Genomic DNA, 16,158 nt, shown 5'->3' on the forward strand with positions numbered 1-16,158 from the left:
ACATACTTTTGTATATATAGTGTATCTGTGACCAACAGATGCATATCTGTTATCCCAGTGATGTGAAATCCATAGATTAGGGCAGCGTTTCTCAAACTCGGTCCTTGGGACCCCAGGGGTGCACTTTTTGGTTTTTGTCCTAACACTACACAGCTGATTCAAATGATCAAAGCTTGATGATTATTTGATTATTTGAATCAGCTGTGTAGTGCTAGGGCAAAAACCAAAACTTGCACCCCTTGGGGTCCCAAGGACCGAGTTTGGTAAACCCTCGATTAGAGCCTAATGAATTTATTTCAATTGACTGATTTCCTTATATGAACTGTAACTCAGTAAAATCTTTGAAATTGTTTCATGTTGTATTTATATTTTTTTCAACGTATATACTTTTAAATAACATTCGTAAAACGTTCTCTGAACATTATTAAAGTTTGTTGTGGTTTTTATGGAACGTTTTCTTAACTTTCTCGGAAAATTTGAGAACATGACTTTAAATAAAACCATGAGAAAACCTGTAGGAAATGTTATCAACTCAAACTTTATTTGCCACATGCACCAAATACAACAACTGTAGACTTTACCGTGAAATGCTTACAATCCCTTAACCAACAGTGCAGTTATCCTGAAATACTGAAATTCCCACAGAAGAACGTTGTTTCTTAACGTTTTCTGAACTATTTGAGAACATTCCCAATGTCAAACCAGTTGGAGAATGTTCCTAGAACATTACTAAAATGAAATATTACCATGTTTGGACTTTTAGAAAACATTCTGTTAAAGTAATGAAATACCAAGAAAATAACTTATTTTTTTGTCAAGTTCCTTAAATGTGCTGAGAATGTGCGAAAGCCAAGCAACTATCCTGCACCATTCACAGAAAGTTGTGGGAAGGTTGTATGCACGACCTCACCAAGCTCTAAGAAACATATGGTTCTCAGAACGTTATGTGCTAGCTGGGCAGCCAGCTGAGATTGGAATGATTGGTGTTAACTCCTGGACAGTAGCACAGGAGCCATATTAATGTACTTGTATATCTGAAATGACAGCTAAATGATAAATGTACTGTAAGAGACCAAGTATGGATGTAAATGTATTCGTCCAAGATCACCCCTCATGTGGGCCTCCAACAAGTCACAGGCTCACTTGAATATGACCGAATGTGGAATGCATTGTTGCAATGGCCAAGAGTCGCATGCTCTCCTGCCTCGGCATGGTGTTCTCTTCAGAGTCAGATAACATCAGCAAGCGTGACCCACCATGAATTCAACATTCAGAGAAATGGGAGTGTAAGATCTGAGAAACTGTGCCCGCTGGCATCACATAGTCACAGTGACTCACACAACACTGACGAATAATAACTTTACCAGCTACAGTAGAAACTTTCACCCAACTAGCAAGACTGACACCAATGACACATTCATGATTTACACAACATTGGGGAAATGGGAATCCTTGTGTGTGTGTATGAGTGACCCATAAAAAATATATGTGCAAATACACTACAACATCACGTGCAGTAGGCCTACTCAATTACAAGCATAACACACAACACACATTGAAGCACATCATGCATCATTGTTTCAAACAGTAACATATACACAGTCTTTAAGTAAATTTGGCCAAATAATTGTATGGAATTACAGAGCCATATCCTGACTACTTATTGCATGTCACTGTCCTGAGCAGACCAAATCCTGTGTCACAGCTCTGTTTTAGTTATCTTTCCTACAAAATGTGACTTTCAGGGTAAGGGAAAATCGAATCAGCTGTCCAATTTTCTCCTCATGAAGGACTGTCAAAAGCCCTCTAGCTCTATCCCTCTCTTTCTCTCTCTCTCTCTCTCTCTCTCTCTCTCTCTCTCTCTCTTTCTGTGTTGGACCTCTCCCGCCATCATTCCACAAGGGCCCTTTTTGTGTGGAGGATCATCAGACTCATGGTTTAGAGCTACGGATCGCAGGCCAGTGTTCAGGAGGAGGACAGAAAAGAGGAGTGCCGTGAACGCTAAAACCACACAACCCTGTTTGTTGACTAAGCAGGTGGGCACAGGAACCATGGAAAACGGCAAGTCAGATGGTAAATTCTGCTTCTATAACCAAGATGTCACCTACGGTACAGGTATCACCAATATGGTTGATGGTTCTGTTTTCTGATTTGGCGGTAGTCACAAAGTTCAGAGAGAGGCTACAGTAAAACACTGTTGTTGAGAAATATCTTTGGTGTGCTGTGAGTCACAATGATTGTTGTATGTCTTTTGAACTAGTTACTTGGCCAAATTAACAGTTTTTATGAAACAAGTTGTTGATGGACAATTATTGCAACAGTTGGTACCATATGGTTCTCAGAACATGCTAGCTGGGTACTGACTCTTAAGTATGATACAACCATTGGAATTACTTTTACTTGTACATTGGTTGTCATGAATTTTTATCTACAGTGTTCTTCTTTCACGAGCTTTGCAGTATTACTGCTCAGAATATGTCATTCCAGCACAAGCTCAAATGCATAATGCATGACAAGCAGACATTTAAAGTGACCTTCACGATGCTGCTCGTAGTTTGGACGTTTGGTATTTGAACAGAAACAGACTCTTAATACAGTAGGGTATTTCCATTATGGCACAACTGTTTGATTGTCTGATGACACAGAGCCTTTTCTACCTTACCATTTCATGTAGAATTTCAATGTTCGGGTAACTTGTAGTGGTTTTACTGTTACTTGATTTACTGTGCATAGGCTGCATAGAGACGTTGTGTTGAACATCCCACATGACCATATGATTTACTGTGCATAGGCTGCATAGAGAGACGTTGTGTTGAACATCCCACATGACCATATGATTTACTGTGCATAGGCTGCATAGAGAGACGTTGTGTTGAAAATCCCACGTGACCATATGATTTACTGTGCATAGGCTGCATAGAGACGTTGTGTTGAAAATCCCACACGACTACATTATTTGCCTCATATGTATCCCCAAAGAATGGTTTGTGTCTGAGTAACTGAGGATGATCTCCATAGTGATGTGTGAGTGATAGGGAGCTACTGTAAGTCCATAACGATGTGTGATTACCTGATGTTCTTGACTCCTAGAACAAGACCAGGAAATGGAGGAGGCCAACCTGGAGATTGCTCAGGTAACCCGCTCTATAGTCACCCCCCTTGCAAGAATCACTGCTGCCTATGAAGAGTATGTAGGATCAACACTACATTGTATTGTTTGTATATGGGTGTATTTAACATTTGTGTGACTGTCCTTGTCTATCAGTATTTTGTTACTTGTTATGTTTTGTGTTTTCTGTGGACCCCAGGAAGAGTAGCTGCTGCTTCTGCAAAAGCTAATGGGGATATGAATAAACACTGCCAGAGAAACGGAAATAGCTTTGACTACGGCCTGTCTCTAATCTTTATATGTACAGTACCAGTATAAGATTGGACACACCTACTCATTCAAGAGTTTTTCTTTATTTTTACTATTTTCTATATTGTAGAATAATAGTGAAGACATCAAAACTATGAAATAACACAAGTGGTATCATGTAGTAACCAAAGAAGTGTTATTTTATATTTGAGATTCATCAAATAGCGACCCTTTGCCTTGATGACAGCTTGCACACTCTTGGCATTCTCTCAACCAGCTTAATGAGGTAGTCACCTGGAATGCATTTTAATTAACAAGTATGCATTGTTAAAAGTTAATTTGTGGAATTTCTTTCCTTCTTAATGCGTTTCAGCCAATCAGTTGTGTTGTGACAAGGTAGGGGTGGTATACAGAAGATAGCCCTATTTGGTAACAGACCAAGTCCATATTATGGCAAGAACAGCTCAAATAAGCACAGAGAATTGACAGTCCATCATTACTTTAAGACATGAAGGTCAGTCAATCTGGAAAATTACTTTAAGACATGAAGGTCTTAAAGTAAGTTTCTTCAAGTGCAGTTGCAAAAACCATCAAGCACTGTGATGAAACTGTCCCTCATGAGGACTGCCACAAGAGAGGAAGCCCCAGAGTTGCTGCAGAGGATAAGTTCATTAGAGTTAACTACACCTCAGATTGCAGCCCAAATAAATGCTTCCCAACATCAACTGTTCAGAAGAGACTGTGTAAATCAGGCCTTCATGATCGAACAGCTGCAAAGAAACCACTACTAAAGGACACCAGTGAGAAGAACAGACTTGTTTAGGCCAAGAAACACGAGCAATGGATATTAGACGGTGGAAATATGTCCTTTGGTCTGATGAGTCCACAATCACCCAATCTCAACCCAATTGAGATGGTTTGAGATGACTTGGACCACATAGTGAAGGAAAAGCAACTAAAAAGTGTTCAGCACATGTGGGAACTCCTTCAAGACTGTTGGAAAATAATTCCTCATAAAGCTGGTTGAGAGAATGCCAAGAGTGTACAAAGCTGTCATCAAGGCAAAGGGTGTCTACTTTGAAGAATCTAAAATATATTTTGATTTGTTTAACACTTTTTTGGTTACTACATGATTCCATATGTGTCATTTCATAGTTTTGATGTCTACACTATTATTCTACAATGTAGAAAATAGTAAAAATAAAGAAAAACCCTTGAATGACTAGGTGTGTCCAAAATGTTTACTGGTACTACATATCAATGGACTAGTATACAGTATTTTCTAACACCGTGCTACATAGATGTCAAATATCGTAACAGTACTGGACAGCTGTGAAGTACAATACAATACACTGACAGTGTTGCATTGCTATTAGGTACAGTTGAAGTCGGAAGTTTACATACACCTTAGCTAAATACATTTAAACTCAGTTTTTCACAATTCCTGACATTTAATCCTAGTAAAAATTCCCTGTCTTAGGTAAGTTAGGATCACCACTTTATTTTAAGAATGTGAAATGTTAGAATAATAGTAGAGAGAATTATTTATTTCAGCTTTTATTTCTTTCATCACGTTCCCAGTGGATCAGAAGTGTACATACACTCAATTAGTATTTGGTAGCATTGCCTTTAAATTGTTTAATTTGGGTCAAATGTTTCAGGTAGCCTTCCACAAGCTTCCCACAATAAGTTGGGTGAATTTTGGCCCATTCCTCCTGACAGAGCTGGTGTAACTGAGTCATGTTTATAGGCCTCCTTGCTCGCACACACTTTTTCAGTTCTGCCCACAAATTTTCTATAGGATTGAGGTCAGGGCTTTGTGATGGCCACTCCAATACCTTGACTTCGTTGTCCTTAAGCCATTTTGCCACAACTTTGGAAGTATGCTTGGGGTCATTTGGAAGACCCATTTGCGAATTAGCTTTAACTTCCTGACTGATGTCTTGAGATGTTGCTTCAATATATCCACATAATTTTCCTTCCTCATGATGCCATCTTTTTTGTGAAGTGTACCAGTCCCTCCTGCAGCAAAGCACCCCCACAACATGATGCTGCCACCCCCGTGCTTCACGGTTGGGATGGTGTTCTTCTGCTTGCAAGCCTCACCCTTTTTCCTCCAAACATAACGATGGTCATTATGGCCAAACAGTTCTATTTTCGTTTCATCAGATCAGAGGACATTTCTCCAAAAAGTACGATCTTTGTCTCCATGTGCAGTTGCAAACCGTAGTCTGGCTTTTTTATGGCTGTTTAGTAGCAGTGGCTTCTTTCTTGCTGAGCGGCCTTTCAGGTTCTGTCGATATAGGCCTCGTTTTACTGTGGATATAGATACTTTTGTACCTGTTTCCTCCAGCATCTTCCCAAGGTCCTTTGCTGTTGTTCTGGGATTGATTTGAACTTTTCGCACCAAAGTACGTTCATCTCTAGGAGACAGAACCCGTCTCCTTCCTGAGCGGTATGACGGCTGCGTGGTCCAATGGTGTTTATACTTGCGTACTATTGTTTATACAGATGAACGTGGTACCTTCAGGCGTTTGGAAATTGCTCCCAAGGATGAACCAGACTTGTGGAGGTCTACAGTGTTTTTTTCTGAGGTCTTGCCTGATTTCTGATTTATTTTCCCATGATGTCAAGCAAAGAGACACTGAGTTTGAAGGTAGGCCTTGAAATACATCCACAGGTACACCTCCAATTGACTCAAATGACGTCAATTAGCCTATGAAAAGATTCTAAAGCCATGACATCATTTTCTGGAATTTTCTAAGCTGTTTAAAGGCACAGTCAACTTAGTGTATGTAAACTTCTGACCCACTGGAATTGTGATACAGTGAATTATAAGTGAAATAATCTGTCCGTAAACAATTGTTGGAAAAATTAATGGTGTCATGCACAAAGTAGATGTCCTAACCGACTTGTCAAAACTATAGTTTGTTAACAAGAAATGTGTGGAGTGGTTGAAAAACGAGTTGTAATGACTCCAACCTAAGTGTATGTAAACTTCTGACTTCAACTGTATGTGTTATGTATGTACTGCTACGCAGTCTAAAGTAGTGAGCAGAGACAAGGTATTGTACACTAATAAGATCTGTACATCTGTAAAGAAGGGCAGCAGCCGTATTGAATCTGCAGCCTGATGACTTTCACATGATTGGGAGTAGATGAGAGGAAAGGAGAGTAGAGGAGAGTAGAGGAGAGGAGAGTAGATGAGAGGGGTGAAGGGGAGAGGAGGAGAGGAGTGAAGAGGAGATGAGAGGAGAATAGATGAGTGGAGAGGAGAGGAGAGAGGAGGAGAAGAAAGTAGATGAGAGGAAAGAAGAGGAGTGAAGAGGAGAGGAAAGAAAAGAAAAGGAGAGGAGAGTAGAGGAGAGGCGCAAAGGGGGAGGAGTGAAGAGGAGTAAAGTGGAGAGGAGAGAAGAGGAGAGAGGACGGAAGGAGAGGAGCTGAGAGGGGCAGGCAGCAGCCTGAATCCCTGTCTGTTCACATGAGCTGATTCACTTATCTCTGCAGACTAAATTTAATTAATCTCCACAGCCTAAGAACGGCCGCTACACTAGAGACAGAAAAAAGCTTTCCTCTAACGGGAGAGCAAAAAGGAGAAATTGGGACACTCTCCAAACAACAACAGCAATAATGAAGATAAAGAGAATAATGTGACTCAGTGGAGAGCCTTGTTGGAAACAAACCCTGTGCCAAAATGAGCTGTGACCTCGCTGACCTCTGAAAGGGTAACTGCTGGGCCACACATGGCTACAGTGAGATTCACAGACAGTACACTTCAGGACAGGAAGCTGCTGGTGAGGACTGCATGGGGAGAGCAGCGATCTCCAAGATGTTCAAATTACACAGAAATGTTCAATAGGCTCCCCGTCAGTCTCCGTTAACTCTCAACTCCCGTTTCTATTCTCCTTTTCTGTCTTGGTCCTCTGACATCTTATACCCCAGCACTCTCACCTTCACCCATCTTTTTTTCTCTCCTTTCCCCATCTTCCTTCTCTCATCCTTCCTTTTCCCCTCTACTCTTTTCCTTGTCAAAACAGCTGCTCATTTCTCCAAGTAATTTATTCACCCCCACATAAAGAACCAATGTAGTTACAGTGTGTTCTGAACATTCTGGAGACATTAGTAAGGTCACAAACAACCATCGATGTAGTAACTGTTGTTACATCCTAACCCCTAACCTCTGACCTGGTGTTCCAGCTGCAGGCCTTGGTGGTGGAGCTGCGTACGGGGCTGCAGGGAGTGTTACAGGACGTGTCTGCGCTGCAGCAGAGGGACAGAGGTCTGGAGGAGAGGGCTCAGGGCCAGCAGAGCGACGTGGATGACAGGATCATGGGAATCAGGAACTCCCTCAACACATTTAAGGTACCCCACTTCCCACATGACTTGAACAAACCTCATTGATATCTGATACCAAATATGTGCCTTTTAGTCATTCTTCTCATACTATCAAATCAAATTTTATTGGTCACAAACATATTTAGCATATTTTATTGCGGGTGGGGTGAAACGCTTGTAAAGTGGACTACGGTGGACTATAGTAAAAAAAAGTGGACTACAGTCAAACCAGTAACAGTCTCTAGCAATTCTAGCAGGATGCCTAATTATTACAGTATGTTACTCTGTGGCACATGTATTGTGAACGTAGCTAGATATCGTAGTGATGGGATTGTGCTGTATGTCGTGGTTGTGTTCAGGAGGACCTGAGCGGTGCTCTATCCCAGATCAAAGAGGTTACCAGCAGACAGAAAGAGCTACAGAAAGGCCTGGAGCTCCTCCAATCAGAGACCGGCAGAGAGATCCTGTCCGTTCAACAGAGGTACGTGACACTGACACATGTTGCATGCATGAACATTCACAGACACACATTGCATCATCACCTGACGTGAACTCACCACTCTCTGTTGCTTCCCCTTGGTTTTGTCAGGAAAAGCTCCAAAGGGGACTGCATTGGGGAGGGCCATGGGTGTCTCTCCAACCAGACAGAGCTCAATGTCATCCAGCATTACTTTGCCAGCCTGCCCAGCGGCTCTCCACAGATGAGCACAGCCTCCACACAGAGTGAGTTATGGCTCTGAGGGACAGACATTCATAACCGGTCCTGTATGTGTCATTGATTGTACTGACGAGCTGTTCCTTAAAGACCTGTTTATGAAAGTCATTGAACGTACTTGCCTCAGCTGACTCAAATACCTGGGGGCTATATAGGGATGTTTACAGCACATGAAAGACAGTGGAATTGAATGGCAAATGCTTGTGTTTGCTCCATGTGTGTACTGTGTGGTGCAGCCTCTAACTCAGAGCAGGACGCAGCCAGTGGCCAGCCCCAGAGAGGTCAGTCTAAGTCTCCAGTGTGGCGAGAAAGGAAAGAGAGCCGAGACGACACGGATGCACAGAGCGTCCCAGAGAACAGTGAGTGACATCACCGCTGACGTTACACACGTCAGTGACTTATTCCCTTGTTACATTAGGGAGCCCTACGTTAAATTATTTAGCAGTCAATAGACAAATTCCCATTTAATACTGTAGGTCACAGCGGTGTAAAAAGTATGTCAGTGTGGTGCTTCTTTTTCACTTTGTGTGTGTGTTTGTGCGTGACTGTGTGTGTGTGTGTGTGTGTGTGTGTGTGTGTGTGTGTGTGTGTGTGTGTGTGTTTGTGTGTCAGGTAAGAGGCAGGTTGCTGCCCTGGAGCTGTTGGAGTCAGAAAGGGTCTATGTGTCATACCTATCTCTGCTGCTGAAAGCCAACATCACCTTCAACAGCTCAGAGGCCCTCCACACCAAAGACAAACGGTACTGTACCACTGATGGGTATTATTTAGTCATTTTACATAAGATCTAGTAGCAACACAGTGTCTGAACTGTTTTGTTCAAGTTCAAAACAGCAGAGCCAGCAGACCGGTTTTACATATGTTCGAGCTTCATAAGAGGCAATTAAGCTTAACCTCTTGTTAATCTAACTGCACTGTCCAATTTACAGTAGCTATTACAGTGAAAGAATACCATGCTATTGTTTGAGGAGAGTGCACAGATATGAACTAGAAAATGTAGCAATAAACCAATTAGGCACATTTGGGCAGACTTGATACAACATTTTGAACAGAAATACAATGGTTCATTGGATCAGTCTGAATCTAAATTGCGTCTAAACTGGAATAATACATTGTGGCCTTTCTCTTGCATTTCAAAGATGATGTATCTTTGTATTGTCTTTAACCAGATCTAATGTGTTATATTCTCCTACATTAATTTCACATTTCCACAAACTTCAAAGTGTTTCCTTTCAAATGGTATTAAGAATATGCATATCCTTACTTCAGGTCCTGAGCTACAGGCAGTTAGATTTGGGTATGTCATTTTAGGTGAAAATTTTAAAAAAGCATCCGATCCTTAAGAGGTTTTAATAGTGCACTATGAATTCATATTTTGGGGTTAGGGTTTAATAGTGCACTATGACTCATGAAAGCAGAGGAAGTTATAACTGTTTTCTCAACATTGACCTTGGTTCGGTTCATAAATATAACAAAGACTACCCTCGTCTTTGGCACACTGACACGCACTCATTGACACAGGGGCTTAAACAGGAGATACCGATCTAATTACAGTCAGAAGGAGGACATTATAAAAGAGCGAGGAAAGGAAATTAATCTATTGAATAACGCAGCCATTCAGGCAAGCAGAGGCTTTTTAAAGGACTCCACAGAGATCTGACTTAATGAAATCCCTGTTTATCTGGAGTTCACAGAGACATCTGAGCACTACATTTTCAACTTTCAGAGAGGAGCTCTCCCCTAGTTACTTATACTAAACTTTTTCCCTTTCCCTCATTAATAACCTCTGACCTTTGGAGTGTGTCTCTTCATCTGGATAATCTCAATTAACACTAATAAGAGCAATGAGTCATAACGATTTTTTTGTGTGAAATTGTTGTATTTCTGCTTACTGATGTGTGTAAGTTCATGTATTTGTTTGTAAGTATTGGGGGACAAGTGTCCGGTGGCAGAACAGTTGATCATATGTGTTCTAAGGTAGGGAGTCTGTCGCTCACAGTTCAACCATGAATACAACAAAATATAAATGACTGCTACTATTAGCATGCTATGACTGTTACTAACACTGCTATTACAACAAAAACATTGGTCCATTTACCTCAGTAATCTGTCTACTAACACCATAATGTTTGAATGCATCTTTCAATTCCATAATTTCAACTCTGTCCTCTCCTTTGTCTCTTTGTGTAGTTATCCACATCTTTTCCCCTCTCTTTCATCCATCCATTCTCATTCTCCAGTTCTGTTTGTGCCTGTCAACCACCACCACTACCTGGACTGTGTGTATTTCCACTATGTTTTCCCACCTCAATGTTCGCCTCTCTCCTTCTCAACACTCTCTCCATTACCATAGAATATAATTGGCCTCCTGTATTTTAAACCGCTCCCTAGATGGCTATATGTTGCTCTGTTCTGTACCGCTCTCCTCGCAGTGTAATGTGATGTGTGTTATATCGATCTCATCTTTCTCTATCCAGGCCGTTCCCCAGTTCTCTACGCTTCCTCATCCAGCAACACCTGGAGCTTCTCCACACCCTGCAGGAGAGGGTCCTCAAGTGCCAGTGGCAGGGCATCATGGGAGATGTATTCATGAGGCTCACCAGCAAAGAGGTACAAACCTTTCACAGACACAAATGACCCATGAAGTCATGGCTAGGGGCCCTGAGTTTTTCTAACCTGATCCGGAGAAACTCAGGGCTCTAGTTATGGTGTCACAGGCTGCCTGCAAACTACATAACCCCTAACATAACCCCTCATATAACTACATAACCCCTAACATAACTACACAACCCCTAACATAACTACACAACCCCTCACATAACTACATAACCCCTAACATACAGTATCTTGCCTATTAGGTGATAATTGTATTAGGACCAATGTGTGTTTAAGTGGGTGGGACTGATTGAAAGAGGGAAATGAGTTAAATGGTTGGATTAGGAGTTAGTGGCCCCAGATGAGACTCTCCAGGGGGAAGGCTGTGACTCACTGCCTCTTCTCACCAGTCACAGTGTCACATGTGGAGCACTTCAAATGAATCACAAGACCACATGTGATACTCAGAAGAGATGTGGGGATTGGGGGGGATATATTGTATTGCTCTGTTTATGTCCCTGGTCATTTCTCTGCCTGTCTAGACTCTAGACTATGACACTATCTACTGAGTTTCAATGACTGTCTGTCTAATGCTGTCTGTCTGTCTGTCTGTCTGTCTGTAATTCTCCATCTTGCCGGTCTTCTACAGAGTGATTTCCTGGACTTCTACGTGTCGTATCTTAAGGAGCTACCTGAATGTCTGTCTGTGGTCAGCATGTTGACCACCACCTCACTAAAAGCAGCCGGCCTGTTTGAGGTAAACTAGGAACACTGAACAACCAGGCAGTGTTGACCACAACCACCGCACAGAGCTACCCGCACAGAGCTACCCGCACAGAGCTACCCGCACAGAGCTACCCGCACTGAGCTACCCGCACTGAGCTACCCGCACTGAGCTACCAACATAGTCACAATAGTGCAGTTATCCAGAAGGAAAGGGTTACTTCAGGAAATTGTTGAGTAAATCTCTTTCAATTAACAAAGAACACATGACAAGTAGACCGGAGTGAAGTTTATTATGACTTAGTTTTATGACATTATACTCACACAGCCTTTATTACAGGATAACCTTTCCGGACAATTGATTTCACATGATTTCTGTGGAGACTTAAGTCACCTGACTGTCTCTTCTCTGATTGACTGTCTGATGTTCCAGGGTGACATCATGGGGGACGAGACACAACCCTCTCTCCACACTCTGCTCCTCCAGCCAGTACAGAGGATCCCTGAGTACCTTCTGCTGCTGCAGGTTAGGCTCTCTCCCCTCCATGACACTCTGATACATACATCCAGTACACCACCAACCCAACATAGGTATTTAGAAAAGAGCGGACTTCACCATCAGAGTATCTTAAATCAGAGTGGTGATAATGTCTTGTGGGCAGACCACGTAAACTGAAATGGTACCGTAGATCTGTCTTTATACTATTGGGCACCGATAGCTAACGAGCAGCAACAGTTCTGGTGCTTAGGTTTTTCGTCACTGGTTATTTAGACAAATCATGATTTTACAGGAGTTAGCATTCAGCCCATAGACTTGTAAAGAGAGAGGGTGGTGGTCCTCGTTCCAGTTCTACTTCTCATTCTAGCAGCTCTTCATATCGTCTCTTAACATGCATGGACCCAGAACTTCATCAAACATCTCACCAATTAAGCAAGACTTTAGTTCTGGGTTAGCTGAGATTAGAGCAGTGACTGCATGAACTGGTTAGTGCTTGGTTCACATGAGTCCGTAGCATCCCTGTGTGGTCTGGTTTGGTTTCAGACCCTGTTGAAGCAGACGGACGCAGAGCACCCTGACTACTACCTGCTGCTGCTGTGCATCCAGCAGTTCAGTGCCTTCACCGCCCAGTACGCCCACCTACTGCAGCACAACCAAGAGCTGCTCCTGCACAACCGCAAGGAGCTCAAGAGGTCAGCTTCTGATCCAGGCTCAGATTTTGTGTTTTGGTAAGCGTGTGCACATGGGGAACAGGATTCAGATGAACTGGTCTGAGGACAGTGAACTGTGATGGTATATTTCAGACATTCTGCTGTGAATGTGACCATATAAAGAAGAAGAAGCTCCTTGCGGGGCTAAATATAGTTCCTTTCTTGTTGCAGGTCAACTATGAAGCAGTTCTTCAAAAACGTGGACTGTGGTAACGTTATGCAAGCCAATGAGATGGGCTCTCCTTACCCCAGCAGCAATGCAATACTGTAAGTTATGTTCTGACTACACTCAGACATTCATATTATCAGTCAGTCCTCCATGCATTTCTTCATGCACTAACTCCGTCTGTCCCACTGACAGTCTCCCCCTCTCCCCTCACAGAGAGCATGCCAACCAGGTGAAATGCAGCAAGCAGAGGCTCCTGGAGCAGATCCAGTCTAGACGCTTTCAGGACTGGGAGAGCGAGGCCCACCACTCCGACTCTGCCATCCCGTTTTTCTCCCCTGACACCGACCCTCGCCTCAAACCCCCAGGCCTGCAGAGCATCCCTGAGATGGGGTCATCAGAGCGGCTGCCCGGCAAACGGCTGCCCCCAGGCTCAGCCATGGCCAATGCCCTGGGGGAGTTCCTTCTCCCTGGGGATGCCCCGGGCTTGGAAGGGCTGTATGAGGACACAAACTCCTCTCTTCACAACATGTCCATGTTTGACCAATGCTCCAGCACTTCCTCTGACTCTAGCATCGACATTGCCTTTGTGCGCTACCCCAAGAGCCACCAGGCCATCCGTGAGGTCTACAACAGCGGGGGCAGCCGGGAGAGTGGGTACAAGCAGCTGCCTGGTCGGGGGTGCGTGTCTCCAGAAGAGGCCGGAATGATGAGAGTTCACCACCACCGCCCCCTGCAGGCCGATCAGCGTAAGAGCAAGTCCCTGAACGGGTTGCAGCTGGACAGCACTGTGAGTGGGGATAGTGGCCCCGGACATCTCTCTGACCACCTAAGGGGCAACGGGGCCCAACAACACGCCAAGCTGGAGAGGCAGTCCAGTAATAAATATCACCCACGCAGCAGCAAGGGCCAGAGCAGCAACAACAGCCCCATCAGCCCCCCGCAGCACAGAGCAGAGCCAGAGAGACAGATAGCAGCCACTGAAGAGGAGCTACATAACCACCACAACAAGGTGCGCATCAGGAAGTGGATGAAGGCCACAGTTATCAAGCAATGAGGTTGAGTTTATGAGGAGCCCTAAGGTTGTTTATTTTTGTAGATGGAAGAGGGCTGATCAGCCATAGACTTGAATGTGAGAGTACTATGGCCTGCTGGGAGGTTTGAGTGTTTCAGTTTGGGGGCCATTTGTGACTATGTGATATTATTACAGACCACTGAGTGTATTTACAACAAATGTTACTCCTTTACGTAGGACTCTGGGAGCCTACCCTGGGGGGAGGAGCCAAGATGGAAGGCTGAGGGGAATAACCACACCCCCTTCAGTGAGAGGAGCCGGAAACAGGAGAAGGGAGGATTCAGGAGCTCCTTCAAGAAGCTCTTCAAGAAAAAGTAATATATGCTGGAAATGCTGACCAAAAACAGAACATTATTGGCAGTATCAAATTCAGAAAGCCAACATCATCCTACACTTTATTTGACAATGTCAGTAGCAAAAAAAAAAAACAACTAACAGCAAATCGTCCACTCACCACTAAACAAATTTCCATTTGGTGTTTACGTAGAAACATTTATTTGTATGCCACAAATAAGGTTTGAAAGCTTTAATGTAATTTTTCAAGTTTCGAGACAATGTTCGTCTGACAGGTCGTGCTGTGAACATCTCTTCTCTTGTATCAAGGGAACTTTACAGCACCATTCATTTACAGGAGCTAGGAATAAACAATGCTTGTCAAATACATGCTGGAATTACTCCAGTAATGCTTTACGGTGTATCCAGTAGCAGTGCAGTAACCTCATATATACTGTGTCCTCTAGGTCGGGGGGAGGAGAGAAAGACAAGGATAAAGATAAGACAGAATGCCAGAACTCCAGTGAGCAAGAGGCAGGCAATACCCCAGGAGTCGCCCACCTAGGCATCGACCGTGGGACTGCTGTGTGAAGTGTGACTAGAACCGCACTACAAATTAACAGTGGTCTGAGAAAGGCTTCAAATAGGTGCCTTGATAACGCCCACACACTTCTAAGCAACATGATAGGCTATATAGACACACATACACTGCAATACAATATGAAACATGCTGGAAGACCAAATCAGACTGACCTACTCCTTTCTTATTTAATTACTGTAAAAATACTGTATAGGTTAAGTATTTGTTTTTGAATTAGTACTAGTTTTCCATTTTAGAGGTCTCCTTAATATCCACGGAGAAAATATATTTTGCATAATACTGTATACTCATGAACTGCAATAATGTAGGTAAAGATCTATAATTCGCCATCAAGATGATTGGAATAAATATCTCCCCCTCAAGCCAAAATAAAATGTTGATTTTTAATGTGAAGTTATTTTTTGAATTTTAATAAATGAAATTGTGACAAGACAAATCAAACAAAATAAGAAAAGTCCACGTTGTAATCAATATTCGCTGTACCACATGTTAACCAACCAATAATATATTTCTGAAAAACTCACAAATCATATTGCCTGCTTAGCAATTACTTCCCTTTGAAAAATATTTGTACTTCTGTACAATGCTTACAAACCATAAATTGTGAAACAGATTCAACATTATCATAATATTTCATAGTTTCATAAATCTGTTACACATTTGAAACAAAATATAGGCAATTATACAGTATGTAAAACCAACCGATTTTATTTTACAGTATATACATGTAATAATGTGCATTGCAATATGAAAATGGTAATGCAGCAGAAAGGAAGAACTATTTTGTCCATAATCATTACACATGTTTACTGTGTAAATTAAAACCAACATGAATTTTGTAGTGTTTTGACTTTTTTCCTTCTACACAACTCGTTTCCTTTTGTTCTAACACGAGGTAGAGATACCCAACAAATTTTGGCCATAAATTGAGAACACATTTTGGCATTACATAAAAACATGTAACATTCATATTTGTTTAACATCGTCACTGAGCCCTACAGTAAGGAATGTTTAGTTCTGGCCATTTGACTATAGTGTATATGATCGATATTGACATTGAGAATTACAACATGATGAAACTGGTGATTAAAACAACAGCACCGCTGGAGCC

At 42.5% G+C, this 16,158-nt stretch overlaps 1 protein-coding gene across 4 annotated transcripts; it reads left to right on the forward strand.

Moving 5' to 3' along the window:
• The first annotated feature begins 1,874 nt into the window (after window positions 1-1,874).
• On the forward strand, window positions 1,875-15,888 carry arhgef33 (Rho guanine nucleotide exchange factor (GEF) 33). Of its 4 annotated transcripts, none has more exons than XM_014154955.2 (15): window positions 1,875-2,073; window positions 3,091-3,134; window positions 7,556-7,720; window positions 8,053-8,174; window positions 8,283-8,416; window positions 8,645-8,767; window positions 9,021-9,147; window positions 10,883-11,015; window positions 11,650-11,757; window positions 12,157-12,249; window positions 12,766-12,950; window positions 13,104-13,199; window positions 13,294-14,110; window positions 14,351-14,487; window positions 14,914-15,888. In XM_014154955.2, exons 1-15 carry the CDS (start codon window positions 2,052-2,054, stop codon window positions 15,035-15,037), a joined length of 2,430 nt encoding a protein of 809 aa, XP_014010430.1. In that variant the 5' UTR covers window positions 1,875-2,051; the 3' UTR covers window positions 15,038-15,888. The 4 variants fall into 4 exon arrangements, with proteins under 4 accessions (XP_014010430.1, XP_014010431.1, XP_014010432.1 ...); XM_014154956.2 differs by having other exon boundaries at window positions 1,877-2,073; window positions 13,315-14,110; XM_014154957.2 differs by having other exon boundaries at window positions 1,877-2,073; window positions 12,766-12,914.
• The last annotated feature ends 270 nt before the right edge of the window (window positions 15,889-16,158 follow it).

The sequence above is a fragment of the Salmo salar genome, chromosome ssa18 (assembly GCF_905237065.1).
Source record: "Salmo salar chromosome ssa18, Ssal_v3.1, whole genome shotgun sequence".
Lineage (NCBI taxonomy): Eukaryota > Metazoa > Chordata > Actinopteri > Salmoniformes > Salmonidae > Salmo > Salmo salar.

What these genes read in the sequence shown, in the direction of transcription:
- arhgef33 (XM_014154955.2), top strand. Translation starts at nt 2,052, where the DNA reads ATGGAAAACGGCAAGTCAGATG. An exon ending in GGAAAACGGCAAGTCAGATG is followed by an intron (nt 2,074 to 3,090) that starts GTAAATTCTGCT and finishes CTTGACTCCTAG; the next exon opens with AACAAGACCAGGAAATGGAG. An exon ending in GGCTCAGATTTTGTGTTTTG is followed by an intron (nt 12,951 to 13,103) that starts GTAAGCGTGTGC and finishes TTCTTGTTGCAG; the next exon opens with GTCAACTATGAAGCAGTTCT.